Source organism: Copidosoma floridanum, unplaced genomic scaffold (assembly GCF_036245765.1).
Source record: "Copidosoma floridanum isolate Cflo_tuat_1 unplaced genomic scaffold, Cflo_Japanese_pri ptg000013l, whole genome shotgun sequence".
NCBI lineage: Eukaryota > Metazoa > Arthropoda > Insecta > Hymenoptera > Encyrtidae > Copidosoma > Copidosoma floridanum.
In genome coordinates, this window is record NW_028321890.1 from 2,520,873 (window position 1) to 2,545,432 (window position 24,560).

The 24,560-nt window shown below is 36.8% G+C and overlaps 1 protein-coding gene across 2 annotated transcripts in view; it reads right to left on the reverse strand.

The window, feature by feature from the left end:
- Sdc (Syndecan) overlaps window positions 1–24,560 on the reverse strand; it is a 304,458-nt gene that overhangs the window by 150,166 nt on the left and 129,732 nt on the right. For both annotated transcript variants that reach the window (XM_089591026.1, XM_089591025.1), the window contains one exon: window positions 2,955–3,043. In XM_089591026.1, coding sequence (XP_089447152.1) covers window positions 2,955–3,043 — 89 coding nt within the window. The remainder of the gene's footprint in view (window positions 1–2,954; window positions 3,044–24,560) is intronic.

Sequence of the window (24,560 nt, forward strand, 5' to 3'; positions counted from 1 at the left end):
GATATACATTATACATATATCATCCGGTATTTAAAATATCAGAGTGAAATGTGAATGCCTTTGCGTATACTTATACATACTTAAACATATACATCTATCTACTTGTATTCATGTGACAATGCAACGTTGCCACGTATACAATACTTACTTGGTTATCTTCCAAAATCAAACGAAGGGCACTTTTTTGATTACTATTGCTTTAAAATTATGTGGTACAAAATTCTCAAAAAAATGTATGTGTTTCTTTACTGTCCAAGGTAGTTTCAAGTAGTTTTTCAATTATTTATAGATATGCGGTAAGTTACACTTTTTGAAGTAATGGGGCTATGTAGTGTTTGCACCATTACTCCAATGTTAACAGAGTGATTTTTTGACGACAATATTTCAATAACGACGTGGTAAATCGGTCTCAATTTTTTTATACATATTTCTGGACATTTATATAAGTTTTGCAGACAACTTTGTACTTTTTTAGATACTTTTGATCTAGGAAACAACTACCTTAAATAATTATTCACTCAAAAACTATCCATTTTCGGGACTTGTGCCTATGAAAATTTTTGTTCAGAAGATCATAATCTACAACATATATGAGGAAATCCAATCCAAATTTGCTTTGACGCTCCCCAAAAAAACTTAATTTTTTTTACGGCACACCTTCGAAATAAATTTTTTCTTGTTCAATGTACCCTCAATAACAAGGGATAAATCGTGTACATGAACTTTAGGCTTTGTGACACGGTTTTTCATGGCACAGAAGATTATAATATTCATTTTTTGGAGAATTCTGTGTGAGCAAGGACTTGTACTGCCTTTTTAAACCAGCTTCTCATTTTAATTCTGTACAACATCAAGTGTCTTTTTTGTAAGAAATCTGTAAACTAGACTTTATTTCACAACAGAATCCAATTATTAAGAAAGTGACGCTAATGATATAGTTTTCAACTGAAAAATATGCAAACAACTTCTATTGTATTCGAGTTTAAAAAAACATTAATATGAAATTTTATTTTGATAGTTTATCATCTTACATTAAATATTATACATAACATTAAAAATATTATAATAAATCACTATACATTATAAATAATACATTAATCAGACATCACAGTCATTTTTTTATAGTCCGGTAATTACAGCACGAAAAAATGGTGAATAAGAAAATTTTTGCCACCTGGAAGGAAATCGTTTAGATAGCTTACAAACATAGTCTAATTATTGGAAAAAATTTTTTTGTCCAACAAAAGCAACGGCTTCAATTGTTATTAAACAAATGTTATAAACAAATTAGCGTATTTTACGATTGTTCAATAATTATTGAATTTTAAGACAAGAAAATGTCTTCTTTTATTTTACAGGTAGTCTGCTGTTATTATTCACAAGTAAATAATGAACGACATGCATTAATGCACCAGCGGTCATGCCTGCAAAGAGTAAAATAAAAAAAAACGATTTCATGATATCATAAACTATTTTTTGCAACTTCACATTGCAAAAGAAAAAATTTTTAAATAATCGAGAAAACTCAAATCGATAGAAAATTTTATCACGAACAATATTGCTTCTGTAATTTTCTCAATCAGACCAACAGAAAAGAAGTTATGAGTCAAAATGTTAAAAAAATTTGATTAATTTTCAAAACCTGTTAAATAACAATTGAAGTCGACGCTTTTGTTAGACAAAAATATTTTTTCCAATACTTAGACTGTATTTGTAAGCAATTAAAACGATTTCCTTCCAGGTGGCAAAAATTTTCTTATTCACCATTTTTTCGTGCTGTAACTACTGGACTATAAGAAAATAACTGTGATGTCTGATTAATGAATTATTTATAATGTATAGTGATTTATTATAATATTTTTAATGTTGTGTATAATATTTAATGTAAGATGATAAACTATCAAAATAAAATTTCATATTAATGTTTTTTTAAACTCGAAAACAATGGAAGTTATTTGCATATTTTTCAGTTGAAAACTATATCATTAGCGTCACTTTCTTAATAATTGGGTTCTGTTGTGGAATAAAGTCTAGTTTACAGATATCTTACAAAAAAGACACTTGATGTTGTACAGAATTAAAATGAGAAGCTGGTTTAAAAAGGCAGTACAAGTCCTTGCTCACACAGAATTCTCCAAAAAATGAGTATTATAATCTTCTGTGCCACGAAAAACCGTGTCACAAAGCCTAAAGTTCATGTACACGATTTATCCCTTGTTATTGAGGGTACATAGAACAAGAAAAAACTTATTTCGAAGGTGTGCCATGAAAAAAAATGTAGTTTTTTTTTGGGACGCGTAAAGGCGAATTTGGATTGGATTTCCTCATATTAATTTCAGACAATTATACTGAGAACCAAAAGCCCATTAAGTCACTGAGGAGTCCTTTTACAGAAAAAATGTTATCTTCGCAACATAATTTCCTACATTCACCGCTTTTTTACTATTTTCTTCGTGATCAGAACACTAAGTTACGTAAAAATATCTGAAGTGAAGCTGAACATTTGTATCGGAGTCCTTCAACTTTCATGTGTAGATTGGATGTTTAAACTACGAATGTTTAATTCCACGACCGTACATTTTTCATCGCAGCCACAAGAAGAAGATTGATACTCAAATCTCAAATTATCGCCACCCATCGGCTATACATACTTTTGAGCATTTTTTGCGAGATGCATACAAAGATCTTCATCAAGTAAAGAGTTTACTAACTTGTAAGGCTTAGGTTGTACGTTAATATTATTTACTGTATTATTCAATTAATCTTACGGGTCTTGCTCTCAATTTTTATGAGACAGTTACATAAGAATAAGCGTAAAATGGAAGATGTGTAAAAATATCATTTATACAAGATTTAAGTGTATTTTATGTAGTAAAATTTAAGATAATTTTTTAACTTTAGTATTAAATAAACTCTGAATGAAAAACCGGATTCTGACAGTAATTTTGTTTTACCTGTTTATTTTTGTATATCGTTTCTTCAATCACCTTGGGTTCCACTGGTTTGTTAAGTATCGGCTCAATCGTGTTGTGATTCGTGAATTCTGTAATGCATTAGATAATAATTTTTTATTTAAATTTGTTTAAAATATCATAAAAAACAATAGAAAATTTTTTAGTTAATGTCATGATTTAAACATAACTTATTCATAGCAAAGACTGCATTTTGTACATAACTTTCACTTACTATGAAAACTCAACAACTTTAGCAGGACTAAAAATTAATGACTTTTACTAGTATTAGAAACTTATCTCATCCTACAAGGAAGAGTTATTTTCAGAAATTTTACGTAGTCACATTATAATTAATAAAAAATGCTTAAGTTGCAGTTATATGAGTTGTTTAAACAAAATAATCGGTTTAAAAAAGGTATTAACGAAGAAAATTTTCCAACCCATACATTTCAGTGTATGATAAAGATATCAACTATTTGTGTCATCAGACTATCACGAATTCCTTGTAAAAATTACATCTAGCTCTACTCGAGGTGAAGTAGCAAACTTTGATAAACAGCACTCATAATAACTTTAGCAGTCATAAAACGACTATTATGAAGAATTGTTATGAAAGACATATTGGCTAACATGCTAACGATTTTCGCACACAAAAATATGTGGAAAAATCGGAAATTTTTATAAAATTAAATGCACAATTTTTAAAATATCTAATACTGTGGGAACCCATAGAAAATGATAGTCTAAATAAGTGTAAAACTGTAGTTTTCTTTACAAAACGGTGATGCTCAATTTAAAGAAAAATTAATTGGAAAAATTTAGAAATATTACTTTTAAAACATCAAATAAATTTTTGTGCATAGACTTTGAACAATTCTTTTAGAGCCGTCAGATTTCGAGCATGAACGAAACATTATTCAACATATAGCATTTAATAAAGATTATAACCCAGTTATTGTAGATAACATATATATTCAATAAAATCAGTTATTTATTTAACAGAAATTACCAAGATTTACGTTTTTACAAAACAATTTTATTTTGACGAAAATAAAAGTCAAACCACGACTTAAATAAACTTGAATGAACAAAACAGAGCGTTTTCGAAAATTTCATTATTATTAAATTTTAAACATCATAATTTCTAAAAAAGGCATCATTTTTGACTTAACAAACTCATACACTCAATTGCTTTTTCAAGTAATTTATTTTATTAAGTCACGTTGGAGTTTAACGAGGTAAGTTTGAGAAAGCAGATGTAAACTGGTTTAATTCAGTCTCTTTAGTCCTATTTCATAGCTATGCCAACAAATATAGGCCAGAAAGACGTTAGAACGACGAAAACGAGGCATATGTAACTCAAAATGCTCAAAACAAGATTTTTTCAAGATCGGTGAAATGTTCTTATGATTAAGTCAGCTACAAGCCAAATTTTTCCTGTGTAGGTATAATGGGGATGGGCGTGTTCTTAAAATTATGCAGAGCTATCAACTTTGTAATATCAGCTACATAAACTTCCTAATTTTATATTAGATAACGCACAGCGTTGAGAGTTTTCAGTGGCTAAGATAGTAGAGCACTTGCCTCTCGTCTAATAGGCTCAGGTTCAAGACTTCGCTCCGTCACTTCCTCTCGGATAACTTTGTAGTATTTTTTATATGACCGAATCACTAGAATATCATATAAGTAGGCAACTGGTATAATGCATTTTACCATGGCATACAGATTTGTAAATAACAGTTAAGAACAATGCCTGAGAAGAGGGGGGTGGGTGGATGACTTTCTGATTGTAAAATTGTCCCATAAATAAATAATCAATAATACAAATAATGAAATATATGTGGTGATATAAACTCGCATACATGTACCCACAGCCACTAAACAAGAACAGATAAGACGTGGCGATGCTAAGGTTAGGGTAATTACTCGGTGGCAAATTTTAAATATGCATGAAAATTTAAATAATTTAAATTTATTAATATCCTATTATCCTTACTCTAAGCTTCATGCGCTTTGAAAGTTTGATTTTTATAATAAATGTAAGCTATACATAATAAATAATAGATAATCAAAAGAAAATCAAAATCTTCTACCTTAACAAGTAGATGCTTTCAAGTACCTAGTTAATTAATCAAATTAATTTAAAAAACAACTAATTTATACGCTTAATGTTACCGTTTCTTATAATTAATCAAAACCTCATTTCGTGATATAATTACAAATAAACCTATCCTTATCGATAAGACAGGAAACTCTAATTATTACCCGGAGTATCGTGAACAATCAGCTGTAAACCTAAGCCTTATTCAATTAAGTGATTTGAATAGTTAATGATCATACATTAATAGTCAATTTTTAAGTTGTAGTAATAGAAGAAATTGTTCAATAAAAATCATTATTTGAATAACTTGTTTATTGCTTTTACGGTTTTGAAATGTATTTTCGGAATCAATAATTATTTATTGTGAGAATTACTTGGTTCTTCAATACCTATAATTTGTACTGTTTGGATTTCATGAAAGTATAAAAAAGACATCATGATAAACGCTAGATGAAAAAATGACTGATTTGGAATTTTTGTTGCGTTTAATTACTGAGTTTTATCTAAAAATTTTGTTGAAAAGAGTAATTTTATTTATGTAATATCTTACAGGAAAAATTGCTGAATATCATATGGTATAAAAGTTTAATCAAAGAACGAAAAAGTGAAAAGCATCATGGATGCATATCATAAGACTGTGTATTTTTTAAGAATATATTTTTTTGTTCGGTGAATTTATGAACTATTCATACGAACTAATCTCTGCACACATTCGTATATTCAAAACATTTTTATATGAGCAACTTAAAGTAGAAATTTAGTAAGACTATTTAAGATCACCGTAGCTATGTTCTACAAACTTCGTTTCTATCTAGAACTCTCTAATATGAGCGATATCTTATGTAAATGCGTTTTTTGGAATAAGTGTGTAAAAATGGTATTTTTCTAAAAAGTTATGATATCTCCATGCAAGTACCATTTAACAAAACCTAAACGTTAAGTAAGTTTAATGTTTTGTGTTAATATTTTGTAAGGAACTTCTGAAGCCCTTATACACTGCCAATGAATAGTATTTTTCCTTATGAATCTGTAACCTTGAAAAGTTCTGAAATCAAAATATAAAAACGGTAATGTTTTCTTTTTGGTGCAACATACATTTTGTACGACACTCGTAGTATACTGCTTAGTACTTATACATTAACGAAATCGAAGAAACTAATATGGAATTTTAAATGGTACTTTATGCAAATACATTAATGTCTTGCCATGTCGAAAGTGTATAAAAATGTTAGGGTATTATTTTAATTCATTTAATACAAGGTTTACGTACTGGGACGTGGTAAAAGTAACGAAGTTACTTTTCACCCGTCCCACCGACGACTCCATGTGAGTCGACCAGTTAGAAAGGTATATATATGTATAGTCATGCACTCGTGTTTTTCTCTTGTTTGTTGATACACATGTGGCTTCGAGGAAAGATGCGCGATTGGACGAGACGAGGGCACGGCAGCGACGGACAGATATAGAAATGGAAGAATACATGCCTGCGTATATGCTGTGAGCGCTGCAGTGGCAGCGCCGCGAAAGAGAGAGATACAGGGAGTATGTTGCCGCGCGTGCGCTTGAGCGATTCCTTAGCGGGCCACTACGTTAAGAGGTTCGTTAGGAAAACCATCGAGTTTTTGCATAGTGTGTGTGTACGGAGAAATTTGCGCGTTGTCGGAGTGTGAGAGAAAGAGAGGGAGAGAGGGAGTAAATTGCCATCAGGGATAAGAGCGTCCGGAGATCGACCCAGGCTGTGACACCGACGGCCCCGCTGCCGTGCCACCTGCTGCCTTGCCACACCGCCTCCCGTCATCGAGACCTGCAGCAGAGGCCGAACGAGAGCACGCCATCGAGTCAGTGGGCCACGCTGAGCTCAACCGCCTGCCCAGCAGTCGGGTCCCGGGTACGACACGGCCCCGAGAGGTGACACCTGCAGCGGAGTCAGGGGAAGACAGAAGGAGAGAATTAGAGCCCCCCCCCCCCCCCGAGAGAGCGAGAACAAAGGGGGTTAATCAGCTCTTGTCAGGACGCGGCTCGTTCTCACGTGCGTACTTTCAGCCGTAAGGTACGGTGTTTATAATTATAATTGTAGTAACGTGGTGTAAAAGGAGAACCAGAGAGAGGTTGTTTTGCGGTGTATGTTACGGGAGAGTGATATTGTGTGGTCATCGAACGTGAGGGTGTGAGAGAGAGACAGCGGCAAATAGTGGGCCATCGGGGGAATAAGTGTATGGACGCGTGGGTGTGTGTAAAGCGAGAGATAGAGAGATAGGACGCGATAGGGCGTACCCGCCTTAGAACAGTGGGTTAGGGCCGGGCATAACCAAGAACGGGCCGTAAGCGTATCCCAACCACAGATACGAGGCGAGCCTGCTACTTGGTCGCGAGAAGATACCAACGCGGAGGATAAGGGTATACGACAGGAAGGGGGGAAAGGGGCTGTATCGGTGCATATAGACGCCAGCGCTCGCAGCACGTCGAGCGCGGCGATGCTGCTGTAGCGCGGCACTTCTGTACATGAAGGTGAATAAATATATGTGAAATTTAACTGTATATGGTAACCGAGTCTGGCTGTTCATTCATTATTTCCCTCACCTCCCGGGCTGGGGGGGAAAGCTCGTCGGGAACCTCCTTTTGGTTTAGAACGATAATCGGGACTAGGAGAGGGGCAGACGTACGTGAGAGTTGCGACCTGTACTTCCGGGCTGCCGATAAAAATCGGCAGGAGTATAGTGTAATAATACAATGATGATCAAAAGTCAATATTACTTAGTTTGATTTTGTTAAAGCAAGAGTGCTAGATAGTATTATATTATGAATGCTGTACAAAATGTATTAATGTTGGATTCTCGAGCTGATATAATGTTTCTAAAGTTATAATTTTATGGGGACATTGTTATGCACAAGAATAAAGCAACGATTTCAAAATTTTTATCCTCAAAAAATACGTGACAAAAGTGTATTTTTAATTTTGATTCATAAGTTTGATTAGAAAAAGAAAAAAAAATTTTCATGGGAATCGAACATGCCCGTATGAGCCAAGCACTGTATCCACTTAGACACGAGGAACATTTCAGAGGAGGTTACCTATCTTTTCTTTACTGTGGTTAATAACTCATATTATTTTAAATATTTATTTACGATTCACTTATTGAGGAGGCTTCCTTACGACTATCTCTAAAAAAGTGTATTTTAAATTGTGTAAATAAAGATCCGCTTAATCTAGTATTGATCTTCTTCAATTTATATCCTTAATCAGACAAATTTCGAGGAATGAGAGCTTAAAGTTTCAACTTTTTCAGACAACAAACAAATTTTTTCAACTCTCATATGGAACAAAGAAAGAAAACAAATTTTTCTGATTACAATAAGCCAAATTAAAGAGGGAGCTGCGTTGGTTCAGTAGTAAGCGTGCTTGATACTGATACAATTTTATTGTAAGGGTCGTGGGTTCGATTCATGGTGAGAAAAAATTTTTTCAAAAACTGTTATCACCGAAAAAAGTTTCTATGTAACCTCGGCTGTTGTTGGGGCGAGTTTTTCCATGGAATTTTCCTTCAGAATACATCCAGGATTTGTTCCTTGCCTCACAGGTCTTCGGGCCTAGGTAAATGTGGACCAGTGTTAGGACTATAAGTAAGGATTAGGGGATCCGATCCCAGGCGTCGGGCAAGGATTGACGACCTAACCGGGTGGTTCCTGTAGCATGGAGCTTCTTTGGGGATGATAATAAGCTAAATAGATTTTTTTTTTTTTTTTTAATTATAGTGCTTTACGTCCGGCTCCTTTTAATAAGGGCACTACTATGGGCACTCAGCACTTTGGAGAAGGAAGGGAAGAGCGATGGGAGGCCTCCTATTACTGGGAGGGGGTAGGGGGAATTAGGCAATTTTGCTGCGAGAAGGTCGCCTAAACCCTCCTCCAGGAGCATTGCGTGGTGAAAAAGCACATGTGAGACTCACAGAGGTACTTGCCCGAAAAGTCGCACTGGCCAGGAATTGAACCACGGTCTCCCGCGAGCCAATCTACGACCTAGCCGACTGAGCCACCGCACGCTCTTTAGCTATATAGATTAGATATATAGATGATGTTGGATCCGATGCTTCAGCACAGAGCGTGAGCTTAAGCAGCGAGGAGTGGACAGCCTGAAATACAAAGTCTTTTCCAGGAAACGGCTCCACAGTGGCGAATGGATACGATACACTGTCGCGCGTCGGTTCAGAGAGTGTCAGTTTAACTGGCGCGGTATATCACTGGGGATACTTTCACTGTGCCTATGTCAAACATAGATTTGATATTAATTAAGGGAATGGTAAATAGATGTGGCAATACACCCCCATACATAGGTGGTGATTGAGTGGCCCCGGCGATTAGGCCATGAGGCTGTCGCAGTAACACGGTAAAAAAAAAGAATAAGCCAAATTCAACTTTCTCTGTAGAATGAATGTATATGTTTTAAAGTCAAAGTCTTCCTCTTTTATATGCCGGAATAAGAAATAAAAATTATAGGCCAATATTGCAAAATGTTTACAAGATAAGAAAAAATATTGATGGTCTCCAACAGTTACAAGAGCCACGTGGGCACACATGCTCATTTGTCTACCCTATCTAAAGTATCAATATTGATTCATCGTTGAAATCAACATTGAAATCAATAATGAAACACCACGTTGATCAATGTTGATTAACGTTGATCTGTGGTGTTACGGGGTATACAACGCGGAGCAACGAGGCGGAGTCTCTCCACTTCGACCGGGCCTGTGTTGCCCGGATACCCAACGTTGTGGTACTCCCTGTAAAATATCTCGCGGGTCTCGTGCGCTGAGACACCGCTGTGGAATCAGGTATCGCGGCTGTAAAGTGTGATTCGTCGCTTTTCGCGACGATCGCTTGCAACTATAAATAAAGGGGGAAGTTGAGGCACAACAAAAGAATTATCACTCGCGGGTATTTTTAAATTAAAAATATATATTCAGTGAATATAAAATAATTATACAAAAGAGGTATTCGCGGGTGTGTAGTGTGTGTGTGTGCGTGTGAGATCACGCTCGTCGAGCGCGATTGCTCGACGAGCTCGCGGCGCGAAAACGCAGACCGGGCAGACTTACGCGGGCTAAACGAGGGCCGCTGCCCTTACAATAAAGCGGTCGTCTAAGGACCGGTACTCACGGTCGCAGGGTGAACGACTCTCTCTCGGTCTCCAAGGAGCTGCCGTGCCAACGCTGGGGCCAGTAGGCGTCCCTACTGGTAGCGTCTGGAGGTCGAGGTCGCTGACGCTAGCCTCGCGTTACCCTCTGGCTGGGGAAATCTTCCGCCTCTTCTGGTACTCGAAACTTATCGTGCAAAACGAAAACAAACCGATCGCAAGAGAACTCCAAAGATTCTCCGCTTCTCGCGCGCTCGCTTGCCCAAGCTAATCTGATCCTTTTTCGGCCTTTTCTTCCCTTTCCATCCTTTCCTAACTGTCCTCTCCGTTTTTCCCTTTTCCTTCTTTCCCTATCGGTCCTAGCCTACCGATGATGGCTCGACGGTATCTCACCGTCACACCCCCCGACTAGACGTTGGATACCGGAGGTATCCAACTCTACCTCCTAGGCGCCATTCAGGAAGGCTCTAGGGACGATTACTGGGAGAGAGAAGAGAGAGAAAAAAAAAGGATCGGTTTGGGTGGAGGCGCTTACAAAATCAATTTTTTTTCTATTCTACGGGGCCGCAGCCATCGCATATCGCTCGGCGATTGACCCGTCGTTGGGTCGCATGTTCGGACGTCGTCGCGTGGTCTGCCTTCAATCGCAGGCGTCTTAGCCGCGGCGGATGGCTTCGACGCCACGGTCGTTTTTCGCGGGCGGCCTCGCTTTGGCCTGGCTGATCCGGCAGCCTCGCTTACATCGGATGGATTCGCTAAAGGCGGGTCGCGCTTCGCCTGTTCGCCGCTTTCCAACGGTGGTTGAGGAGCGCTAGCCACTTCTTCTTCTTCGGACCCCGAATCTTCAGGAGGATCTTCTCCCGCCGTCGCTGAGGGTCTGCTCACGTAGGGCTTCAGCTGCCTCACGTGAATGGGGCCTGATTGCGTGCCTTCCTCGGATTCCAACTCGTACGTGTTAGAACCCAATGCCCTCCGAACGGTAAAGGGGCCGGCGTACCTTGGGGCTAATTTCGCTGCCACGCCTTGCGTTGCCGAGGACAAGACATGGTTCTCCCGCCATACCTGGTCGCCAGGAGCGTAGACCACGTCGCGATGCTTGGCATTGTAATGCCGAGTGGCATTGGCCTGTGCCTTATCGTTTCGCTGATTTGCTTCTACGTGCAGCATCGGCAGACGCTCCATACGCTGCTTCCAGCTCTCTATTGCCTCATCCTCTAGGCGTCGCTGGGCCGTCGAATCGACCTGTCGGCGCATTGTACCTGGGGCGTACGGTTCTCTACCGCTGTTAAGCATCGCGGGGGAGAAGCCTGTGGAAGCGTGCCTCTCTGTGTTGTAAGCGAACACATGTTCGGGCAGCTTCTCGTCCCATGACCTATGATTGGCTTCGACAAAAGCTCGAATCATGGTCTTGATGGTACGGTTCAAACGTTCAACCGGGTTCGCCTGCGGGTGGTACGGCGGCGTAAGCATGTGCCGTATGCCCAGGCTCTCCAAAAACCCATCGACGTCTTTGTTCCGGAACTCGGTGCCATTATCCGTCAACAACGCTTCCGGGGTACCATGTCGACAGATGACGCGCTCTCTCAGTGCGCTCACAACAGCCTTCCCATTGGCTCGCCGTAGCGGTACGACTTCGGCCCACCTCGTAAATAGATCCTCGATCACGAGGATGTATTCGTGGCCGTGCGTTGTCTTTGGTAGGGGGCCCATCATGTCAGCGGCCACTACTTGCCATGGAGCGGTGATGATCCTACGCCCCATAAGTCCTGGGGGTAGCCGCTGGTCTACCTTGGTTTGTTGGCAAACCAAGCAGCTCCGCACATAACGGGCAACATCCTGGTAGTATCCCGGCCAGTAGTACAACCGGGAGACACGCGCGAACGTCTTCTCGCGGCCAAGATGGCTGGCAGATGGTGTATCATGACACTCCTGAAGCACTTGGTCGTGCTGGCTTTTAGGTACCACCAGCTTCCAGGCTTCCAGGTAACCGAGAGTTTCATCAACCGTGGAATCGGGACGATATGCATACAGGTATCCCCCGACGATTTTCCATCGCGGTTGACCACGTGGGTCGTCCCGTACCTTTTGTACCATCTCCTGGTACCAAGGATCTCCAGCCGGGGGTTCCCACATGAGCGCTGCCACAGCGCCACTCTCATCATCCTCATACAGTCGTGACAGGGCATCGGGTACGCAATTTTGCGTCCCTTTCCGGTGTTCAACCTCGAAGCCATGGCTTTGAAGTTCCATGGCCCATCTTGACAGTCGTCCAGTCGGGTTGTTAATACTAACCAACCACCGGAGACTGCTGTGATCGGTCACAACCTTAAAGCGTGTCCCTTCGATATAAGGGTGGAACTTTCGCGTCGCCCATAAGACCGCGAGGCATTCTCGCTCTGTCACACTATAATTGCGCTCAGCCGGAGTCATCGAACGGCTTGCAAACTCCAGTACTCTTTCCTGACCGTTGACTATCTGGGATAATACGGCGCCTAGTCCGGAGTCGCTGGCGTCCGTTTGCACCACGTACGGACTCTTGGGATCGGGTCGTTGTAACACTACCGAAGACGTCAGCAAAGCCTTTGTCTGTTCGAAGGATCGTTGCTGTTCATCTTTCCAGTCGAACGGCTGATCCTTACGCAACAGCCTGTTGATCGGTTCTACTACCGTCGAATAGTTTGGCAGGAACTTCCGGTACCATGAAACCATGCCTAGGAACCGCCTAAGTTGTTTCAGATTCTTCGGAGCCGGAAACGCCGTAATTGGTTCCAATTTAGCCGGATCTGGTCGTAAGCCATCTCGGTTTACGAGGACGCCAAGGTATCTCACCTCGGGTTGACAGAACTCACTCTTTCCTCGGTTGAGGGTGAGTCCCGCTTCGCGCACGCGTTTCAGCACATGCTCTAGCCACTTGGGATGCTCCTCGAATGTCTCTGTGACAATTATTATGTCATCGAGGTAGGCATAGGCATAGGGCTCGAGCTCCGGCCCAATGACGCTGTCGATTAGCCGCTGAAACGTCGCCGGCGCATTACTCAGGCCAAACGGTAGCCGTCGGAACTGAAAGAGCCCCTTGCCTGGTACGGTGAATGCTGTCACCGGCTTAGCTTTCTCGGCTAGCGGTATCTGGTGGTACGCGCTGCTGAGATCAAGGGTCGAAATAAAACGTGCTTTCCTCAGCTTGCGCAGGATGGTATCCATATGTGGCAGTGGATACGCGTCGGGTGCTGTCACCGCGTTTACCTTCCGGTAATCGACGCAAAACCGATACTTGCCATCCTTCTTGCGTATCATGACCACAGGGCTGGCCCATCCACTATTGGATGGCTCAATCACGCCACTTTCGAGCATCTCGCTCACGTGGGCATGGATGACCTCCTGGATCTTATCCGATACCGGGTAGCACTTCTGCTTGATGGGTCGCGAGCTCGTGACCTCAATCTCGTGCTCGACCCACGTAGTGCAACCTAAAGGAGCTTCACACTCCACGTAGCGGTCCAGGAGGGTCTGTAATTCCTCTTGTTGGGTGGACAAGATTTCGTCCAGCCCGACGGCAGCGAGTCGGACCTCACTGGTCGTCGTCACGCCCGCCACCTCTAGAGGAACCTTGGTACCTGGTCCTTTTAGAGGTGGCGGGCGTGACGACGACCAGTGAGGTCCGACTCGCTGCCGTCGGGCTGGACGAAATCTCGTCCACCCAACAAGAGGAATCTCTTTTGTATAATTATTTTATATTCACTGAATATATATTTTTAATTTAAAAATACCCGCGAGTGATAATTCTTTTGTTGTGCCTCAACTTCCCCCTTTATTTATAGTTGCAAGCGATCGTCGCGAAAAGCGACGAATCACACTTTACAGCCGCGATACCTGATTCCACAGCGGTGTCTCAGCGCACGAGACCCGCGAGATATTTTACAGGGAGTACCACAACGTTGGGTATCCGGGCAACACAGGCCCGGTCGAAGTGGAGAGACTCCGCCTCGTTGCCCCACGTCGGGCGCCAATGTTACGGGGTATACAACGCGGAGCAACGAGGCGGAGTCTCTCCACTTCGACCGGGCCTGTGTTGCCCGGATACCCAACGTTGTGGTACTCCCTGTAAAATATCTCGCGGGTCTCGTGCGCTGAGACACCGCTGTGGAATCAGGTATCGCGGCTGTAAAGTGTGATTCGTCGCTTTTCGCGACGATCGCTTGCAACTATAAATAAAGGGGGAAGTTAAGGCACAACAAAAGAATTATCACTCGCGGGTATTTTTAAATTAAAAATATATATTCAGTGAATATAAAATAATTATACAAAAGAGGTATTCGCGGGTGTGTAGTGTGTGTGTGTGCGTGTGAGATCACGCTCGTCGAGCGCGATTGCTCGACGAGCTCGCGGCGCGAAAACGCAGACCGGGCAGACTTACGCGGGCTAAACGAGGGCCGCTGCCCTTACAATAAAGCGGTCGTCTAAGGACCGGTACTCACGGTCGCAGGGTGAACGACTCTCTCTCGGTCTCCAAGGAGCTGCCGTGCCAACGCTGGGGCCAGTAGGCGTCCCTACTGGTAGCGTCTGGAGGTCGAGGTCGCTGACGCTAGCCTCGCGTTACCCTCTGGCTGGGGAAATCTTCCGCCTCTTCTGGTACTCGAAACTTATCGTGCAAAACGAAAACAAACCGATCGCAAGAGAACTCCAAAGATTCTCCGCTTCTCGCGCGCTCGCTTGCCCAAGCTAATCTGATCCTTTTTCGGCCTTTTCTTCCCTTTCCATCCTTTCCTAACTGTCCTCTCCGTTTTTCCCTTTTCCTTCTTTCCCTATCGGTCCTAGCCTACCGATGATGGCTCGACGGTATCTCACCGTCACAGTGGATTACAATCAGCGTTGATTTAACGTTGAAAACTATCCTCATTTAATTATTTATTGTTAAGTGGAAATTGTTTTATGAATTATTACGTAATAGAGCAAAATAACAATTGTGGTAAATAATTTTAAACTTCGTGAGTACAGTAAGTGATTTATTTCACTTTTATTTTTTTCTGATCAAATTTTTATTCCACAACAATAAAGTCAATTTTAAAACTTGTTTCACGAGTTGCTCTTAAGAGAGTTTTTTAAATTGTATTTAATGATATAAATGTAAAAATGCAGTTACACGTATACATTTCCAGACTCTTCTTAATTGTATAACAAAACACAAAACTATACTTATGCAATAAGCAACTTCAGATATAATAACTAAAAATGCATTTTAAAAAAGGTTAAGAAACATATTAATTTAACTTTCGTTACGTTTTGTCTAACTATCTAATTTTGTAGACAATTTTTTTTTTAGAAATAAAATTAAATCTTATTTTTTTCAGCATCGATGTCATAAATTAATGTTTCTCTTAAAAGAAAAAATAGTTTCATACGATGTAAATATGATTAATGTAATTACATACATGCTCGAAAATTTTCTTTTTTTTTTTGACACCGAAGTTGTAATCAGCGTAGATCAACATTGAAATCAACATAGCGTTTTATCATTGATTTCAATATTCAACTCAACATTGATCAACATTGATTCAACGTTGATTCAACATTGATTTTAACATTAAATCTATGTTGATTTCAACGATGAATCAGTATTGATACTTTAGATAGGGTAGCCACGTGAAATATAAAAAAGTTTAACTGATTATCTAATGCATTTTTGAACTTAAATTCTCATCTTTAGTTTTAATAAACGCGTATGTTCTCTCACGTCTTCCACATATTTCCCTATACTACATTTTTATCCTCTTCTATTAGTGATTTCAATACGTAACTACAGTCACATGAAATTCAAATTTAAAAAATACTTCTTTTTTACATCTTTCCCCTAGGTAAAAATTTTTATAAAATTTTGTTATTACTTGTATCAAGACACACGGGCACACAAACGCACACACGTATTTTTTTTACATTTTTCTTATTCGTTGTTTAATCGGTATAATTGTTGTCACATAAAATAGAGTAGATTTTAATTTTCTTAGCCAGTTCTAATCTGATAAATTGAATCTGATACCTTTTCTAATATTTTTTAAGGTCCGACTTTTAATTCACCTAATTTTCTTCTGTTTAGTCTATTTTTATTTTCTACAATTACCATATTTTCTCTTATTTTTTTCTGTCCAATTTTTTTTGTATTCAATTCATTTGGTATTATGGTTACGTCCGTGATGTTTAGTAGGTATCTTGGTGCATAACCAGAAACTGTGGTTAGTACCGTTGTATTGATTTATACATTCTCTCGCTATCGTTGTCCAAGCTTTTTTAATTCCTTTATTTGCTGTTGATTTTACATCTAATTTTATTGATTAGTGTTTGGTTTGATTTTTCGTTTAACTGGTTTAAAAACGGTGCGTTTACTGCTGCAATTTTTTTTTTTCTGAAAACTCTTTGAATTCTTTTGAATTAATTCATGAAAGTTAGTCCGTGAGAGCTATTCCAATTTCATTGGTTATAATATTTTTTACTAATTTTATAAAATCGTTAGCACTCGATGTTTTTGGAATTAAAATAAAAGCATTTCTTGTGAAGTGATCTACCAAAAGATGTGGATATTTTTTTGTCAGTCTAGATCCTCCGAATCCTCCAATTGCATCTATTGATACTATCTCAAACAATTTCGTTGTAGGTCTGAAGTGGGACAGCAAAACCAAATTTTCCGTGTCCTCATGATTTATTTTTTACGCATACTTCGTAGTTTTTACGAATTTTTGTGATATTTTTTGTTAGGTTTGTTACTGTGTACATTGAACTAACTTTTCCCTGTAGTTGCCTGATTTCAATGTGACACAGTTCTTTATGTACATTTTTTAATTAGTTATTCGCTGAATTTTTTAGATAAAACTATTTTATTTGTTTGACTCTTCTGTAAGAAACTCTTTTTTCCTTTATTTTGAGTACATTTTGTTTTTCAGATTTCAATTTTTTATTTGCTTGTTGGTCTTTGTTTATATCTCCTATTTTTATCTTCTATTATTTTTCTTCATTTTCTTCTGTTATTACTACCGGATTTCTACTAAAACTATCTGCTTCTGTGTTACGTGGTCCTGGTATGTATTATGTAAAGATTATAAAATTATTGCACTTTTTGAAATGTACTCACGATGAAAAGTTATTTTTCCTTAGAACTGTCTAATATTTTTTGATGCATTTGGAGCCTTTTTATTGAAATTAAATCATTCTTAACTGGTTTTACTGAATTATTTTCTGTTACATGTCCAAGATACAAAATCAAGTTTGATGCGAATGAACATTTCTTAAATTTTAATCTAAAACCCTTGTTTATTATAGTCTTCAATACTTTGGTTATATGTTCTAAGTGCTCTTTAAAAGATTTTGAGATTATTGAAATATCTTCTATGTGATTTACTGTGAAATATGTTAGTTTGTGTTTCCTTAGAAAATTGCTTAAAATTTTTTACAATATTACTGGTCATGTTATTAAACCAAAAGGTAAACAACTCCACTGAAAGTCACCGCTTTGTGTTACAAATCCTGTCTTGTTTCTATCTTCTTTGTGTAGGGGAATTGATCAAAATGCAGAGCTTATATCTAATGTTGTGAAATAAATACAGTTTCTTGTTTTTATTATTAAGTCATCTACAAGCGGAAACGGTTGAGCTTGTGGTACAATAATACTGTTACATGTTAAAACGATCTGAATATTTTAATGCGTCTTTGAATCGTATCCAATCCTATCAAAAAATATTTAAAATTATCTTTTTTTACTACTTACACACCTATGTTGTCTTCTATTTCAAAATTTTTTACTTTTAATGTAATCGAACCTTTTGTCTTCTGCACACCATTAATTGTTTGTATACATGATTGTTGTGTAATGTCTTCTTCTTTTATTTTAATCAATTTTGCATTTATTAAAGAGATTTATGAGTCTGAATGATACACTCCGGAACTTCGAGTTTCTCCTTTATTTATAGTTTAATTTTAATTAATAGAGTGATATTTAGTCATTTTGATTTGTGTTAAATCCTACTTATATAATTAAATTATTCTATATGATTTAAGTTTTATTATCTGCTTCTTTTTCATCATCATTTGTTTTAAACTAGCATGTTTCTTCAGAATCGTATCTAACACCTTTATTTAAAGATTCACATATTCTGCATGGTACTTTTTTTCTGTCTTTCTTCTGTTATCAGATTAGTTATCTTTGATTATTATAAAGTCTTTTTTTACCAATCTACTTTTACACTTTCAAAGTTCATTGAACAAATTTACAGTATCTTTTAGTTCCTCTCTTTCTAGTTTATTTACGATGTATCCAGGTCAACCTGCTCTAATAAGAGCAATCTATGTAATGGGGCCTATTAACTTGTCCATATCCAAAAAAGTGTCTTCATTCTCATAGCATATTCGGTTAATAGTTCTTCTGTATACTTAAACCCGAAAACATATGTTACTGTATTTTATTTACAACTAAAGAAGGTTTCTAGGAATTTTTTTCCAGTCTTTCTATAAAGAGGCTATACTTACTTTAGTTAACATAGAGCTGTACCAATCCAGGCAAAGTTTGTCTAAAAAAATTCTGAATATTTTAATTTCAGATTTATCTTCTACTACATCCACTCTTGAACATTCTTTTTTTTAAATAGCTATCTACCGTTTGGCGTGTACGCTTTTTACTTGTAAATTTTTCAATTATAAATTTTTCTCCAATTTTTTTTATATTTTGATCTCATTTTTTGTGTTGTTTCTACTAATTTTTCTAGCACATTATTCAACTTACGACTTTGCAATGTATCAGTCATAACTTCTTTTCCTTATAAATATGTATCATTAAATTGTATGTTATCATGTCCACCAACATGAACTGATTTAAATTCTGTACTTAAATTTCTAATTTTTTTTCATTTTTAAATACTTTTGACGACTTCGGAGGACTTACATTTTAACAGACCAATACAGGGTCTCAAGTACTTGTAGTTGAGAGATGATATGCTGAAGAAGATCGATTCGATCCATAAAAATGAAGTCTGGACTTGAAAAGATTTACCATATCCTAAATAGCCTATTGCTAGCCAACAAGTATTTTAAAAATGAGGGTTGAGTCTGGCAATACCGTCTACAAAGCCACATTGGTTGCTAAAGGTTTTACCTAAATGATGACTACGACTATACCCACGCCCCAGTTGTCCAGTTTTCCATTCGCTACCTCCTTTAAGTCGCATCAACTTTAATCTCTGTTTTTATCCAACACATGGATATTCAGACCACTTTTCTTCACACACATATCGAGGAGTAGATCTACCTACAATAACCGCTCGGATTCCAGGATCCTTACCAATCGAACAAGTTCTGCAGACTAAAGAAGGCTCTGCATGGATTGAAATAAGCAAGCAGAGTGTGGAATAGGTGACGTTTCAAAAAGTCCTAGTCCATAGGCTTTACACAATCCGAAAATGACACCTGTTTGTGTCTTTTATCCAGGTCCGGATATTCGATCAGTAGTTGTATTTGTCGACAATATTTTAATTTACTTTGAAAATGAAAAAATTTTAGTTTACGTCAAAAATTGTCTAAGTCAAGTCTTTTTATCAAAGGACTGGAAAACAGTAAAAAAATTTCTAGAAACTAATACAAATATCAATTATAGCTACAAGACTATTCCTCTTACCTAGACCGATTACATCGAAGAAGTATTAGATTAATTAGATAGTCCAGTTGACACACCTTTACCATCTGGAGCATATGGCAGTTTACTGCAATCTCAACCTGATGCCGATCAAAAATATGGAGCTGAAGCTTCACTGTATAGCAGATGCACATAATCAAAAATTTCTCATGCTGTGAGTCTCATGATTAGATTCAACAACAATTATACCTCTAGTCATTAGAATGTCGTTGAACATATACTTAAGTACTTGAAAGCCACGTGTGATCTTAAGCTGACATACTAAGGATCCCAATCATCAGGAAGACTGAAAGCTTACTGCGGTGCAAGCTGAGTATCAGAGGTTAATGGTAGCAAGTCCATTATGAGCTATTTTTTCCTTTTGCAGTCATGTGATATCAGCTGGAACACCAAGTTGCAGTTGACAGCAACTGTTTCAAATACTGAAGCAGAATATTACTTTCGCCGCAGTAATGCAGGAGTTGTGATAACAAAAGGGTAATATCCTTTACTAAAAAATTGTTTGCCATCCCATAGTAAGTTTACTGTCCCAAGCGTAAGAGTTATATCTTGGATGAGAAACAGTATCGTACTGTTGATACTTCCATTTTCATCAAAAGGGTTGTTTTATTTTATCTTTGTTATACGCATATATACGTATTAATTTCGCGTTTATGTAAATATCTTTATTATTGTGTTTGAATAATATTAATAGTTCTGCTTTGGTTCATAGATATACTAATTATTGTTCTAAAATTTTAATAAAAAATATATTTTACATACTTATCAAAGTAGCTACTTTAATTACAACAATATTTTTCACCAAAACAAAATATAACAAAAATATTTCATTTCTCTACGAATCATTAGGTTTCTCAATTCTAGTGAGAGTAACCGCTGGTTTAGATTTTCGACTACACTCAAGCTTCAGTTCTCGGTCCACTAAGATGTGTACCCGCGATGTGATGAAATGAGACATAACCTGAAAAGTGTTTTCTTTCTTAAGTGCTTTCACTATACATACAATATACCTAATACTTATGGATTACGAGTTTTTTTAAACACGTACTGATAAGAAATTTACTTTCAACCCTTATCATAATTATTGATTACAGTGCAAGAGCGCTAAGCACGAGCCGTAAATTAGATAGAAATATACATATATGTACATTGCAGTCAATGTGAGATTTCCTAATCCCCATCAAGAGTAATATCTGATGTATATAACTTTAATACCAGATATTACTTTTGCTATCCCGTGTAACTTTGATTACTCTACTTTTACCATCGAAGCGCAATATTACCATCGTCTCGTATTTTTCCGAGTTATGTTAAACGTATACTCGCTATCAAAATGGAGAATCTCCATCATCTTGTAATTTTAATAGCTGATAGTATTTATCATGCAGCTAGTAAAATTAATATGCTGAGCATAGGTCTCACTGTTACTTATACTTGGTACAATAATTTTAATAGTAAATAGTAACATAAATACATTGCTAATAAAATTACGATACTTAAAACTTAGTTTTGACTATCAGGTATTATAAATGCTGCGCTGAGAATAGTAAAAAAAGTTACTATCCTCTAGTAATTAATTAAAAGAAGTCTCTTTATTAAAAGAAAAAGTCACCATTATGATAGCAAAAGTGTATTGAATAAACCAAGAGTATTATTGTTTCCTTTTATTTCAAGTCAAGTTATCCATAGTTATTTCCCTAAATCTCGTTTCCCGTGCACTTCTAAAAATTGCCATAACGAAGCTGATCGAAGTATCTCATATTCTTTTATGTACAACTTGTTAGAAAAGTTTTAAACCACAATTAAGCTATTGCTGTGGCACGCTAATCTTTTTTTTCCATAGGAACGTCTATGACTAAAAATTCGTCATTTTGTTTGCAGATAATTTTAAAAATATTTTTTCTGACAATAATTAGTTAAATAAACATTATGTAAGAAGTTTATTAACAGAACCTTATTTCTTTATCATTTTAACGTTGCTGTGAATCATCTTCATTTGGCTTTCAATACTTTAAATGACTAACAAACTTTACCTTCTGATTTTAGTATTTTGGTTATCCGAAAAATTGTACGACATTCTTCACTTTTATCAAAATCTTCTGTGAAATAATATTTTTAATTTTCCCAACCTTTACTCTCTCAATAATTACATTAGTAATATGTGTATATGATATTTCTGCTATATGCATGTAAGATAGAAGATAACTTCAACAGGTACGACTGTTACGCCAGTTTCCGAGTAAACGGCAAGTAAACTTCTTCGATACAGCATATCTGCTTGTTTAGGTACTTATAGCTGCTGTACTTAATTTCTCTTAGTGTATGGTTCTTTTTTTTTAAATTAATGTGTTATTATTTTAAATATATATTATTGCGTTATTGAATTTTCAGAAATTCAATATTTTTAGCAATTTGACAGACAGCTAATTGATTTTATTAATTTACGAAATTATTTTTTGTAATAATGTTATAAAAATTATAAGTGATGGAAAAGTTTATAAGTAGCAACAATTGATTGCTTATTTACTAGCAAAGGTTGTGTAGCAGAGTTGAAAATACTTCTGTTGTATTTACATATAAATTAATGCAAGTATATCTATATGTATGTATACATATATATTATTATAGTGCTTTACGTCCGGCTCCTATAAAGGGCACTACTCAGGGCACTTAGCACTTGGGAGAAGGAAGGGAAGAGGAATGGGAAGCCTCCCATCACTGGGAAGGGGGTAGGAAAAAATTAGACAATTTTGCTGCGAGAAGGTCACCTATCCCCTCCTCGAGGAGCGTTGCGTGGTGAAAAAGCACATGTGAAATCTCACAGAAGTGCTTGCCCGAAAAAGTTGCACTGGCTGGGAATCCAACCACGGTCTCCTACGTGTCGAACCATGACCTCTCACCAACTGAGCCACCGCGCACCTATATACAAGTATATTAGTAAACTTCGTTTCCCTATGCGCTTTGCGCGCCAACCCCCCAACACTACTTAAAAAAAAAAAAAAATGTGTAATTTAAAGTACATACTTTGTTTTAAGTCTTAAATTAGGAGTCTTATAATTTCATACTTTAAAAAGTAACGTGTATTCTATATGAATATTTCATACTACTATATACTATACGAAGCATTTTATTTATTTTAAAAAGTAAGACGCTATTGCTTAAATGTCTATGTGTTAGTCCGCATACTGGATTCATCTCAGATCTGATACACCAAGCATGGATACAGAATGTATCCATTAATTATTATTCATTAGAAATGTTATTTTTAGAGCAGCAGTTAGATTAAAAAGTTTTGTTGAAATTTATATTATTCTAACAATTGAATACGAAAATTTTAATTTTACTTATAGTACCAGAAATAATTCAAGTAATTTAAATTGCAAACTTTTTTTATAGTAGTAATGACAACGGGCATTATGACGTATAACATCATAATAATTTTGGAATTAAGAAAAAATTAAAGAAAGTTATGAAAAAAATTATTATAATTTTTAAAAAAAAGTTACAAGATAATATGAACATTACAATCTATTATAAGAAACCAAAAATTTATTGTGTTCAATAAGATGGGAAAAAAGTACTTCAGGAAAAAAATGTGTCAACAAATAAAACCATGAAACAGATACAAATAAAACTGCTACACTCAAATAATAAAAACTTACAAAAACAAGTTCTTCTGGCGAAATGAGAGTTAAATGCGTATTTTGTTTAGCAAAATTTTGACAAAGTGAAAAAAAAACTTGATTGTTGTAAACGTGGAAGAATATTTTTACCTGCTTTCAGTCTGTATGACAACAAATGCAGTTATTGCTAACTGAGTGATAATTTTACACATTTCATTTTATTCATAATTATTCTACCAGTCAATTATACATATGATGATAACTTCACTTTTGTATACAAACGTTTGAAATACAACCCAATGTTATCCAAGCAATAGAGTAAAAAACTAACATAAATAATGAAACAAAATCCATATGCAAAAAATACAAACATTTAAATCAAATTGCAAAGATAAAACGTCTTCATAACTACAAAACTAACTTTTTAAGAAAACATTACAACGCAAATCATTAGTGCAATAAACCTGTAACCAGAGAATGTGGAGCTATAATCGTGTTGAATTAAGAAAATATTATAGATTATAACTTATAGGTGTATCTAATTTATTACCTAAATAGTGTACTAAGTCACACATATTTGAATAAATTATCACAGGATGTTAATTCAATGCTGTTTTCTTTTTTTCATCAGTAGATGTAGAATAGATCTCTTGCTATAGGCAAACAAAATATATAGGAGTACAAAATCTCACATTGTATCGATAATGTTTATATAGAACATCTTATCAACTGAGCAGTAAGATTTTCAGTCTTATACTTTACGCTGGAAGATTAATGCAATAACTTTTTTTGCATGCATATATCATGATAGAAAGCAAAAAGGATAAACTTTTTTCATAATAATCAAAAAATATTAAGGATTAAATGCCGCAAAGGCCCAATAGATCATATAATGCATAGTTTATCAAAGCATCAGAAAATTAAAAAATAAACAATAAAGTAGGAAACATTTAGTAGAAGATATTTATTATTGCGTTAATTTAAGGGAAAATTTTTGAGATTTTTCCTTATTTTGAGGGGGGCTCAAGAGAACATAATTTACTTAAAGCATTCCACGTGAACGGAAACTAAAAAAAAAATT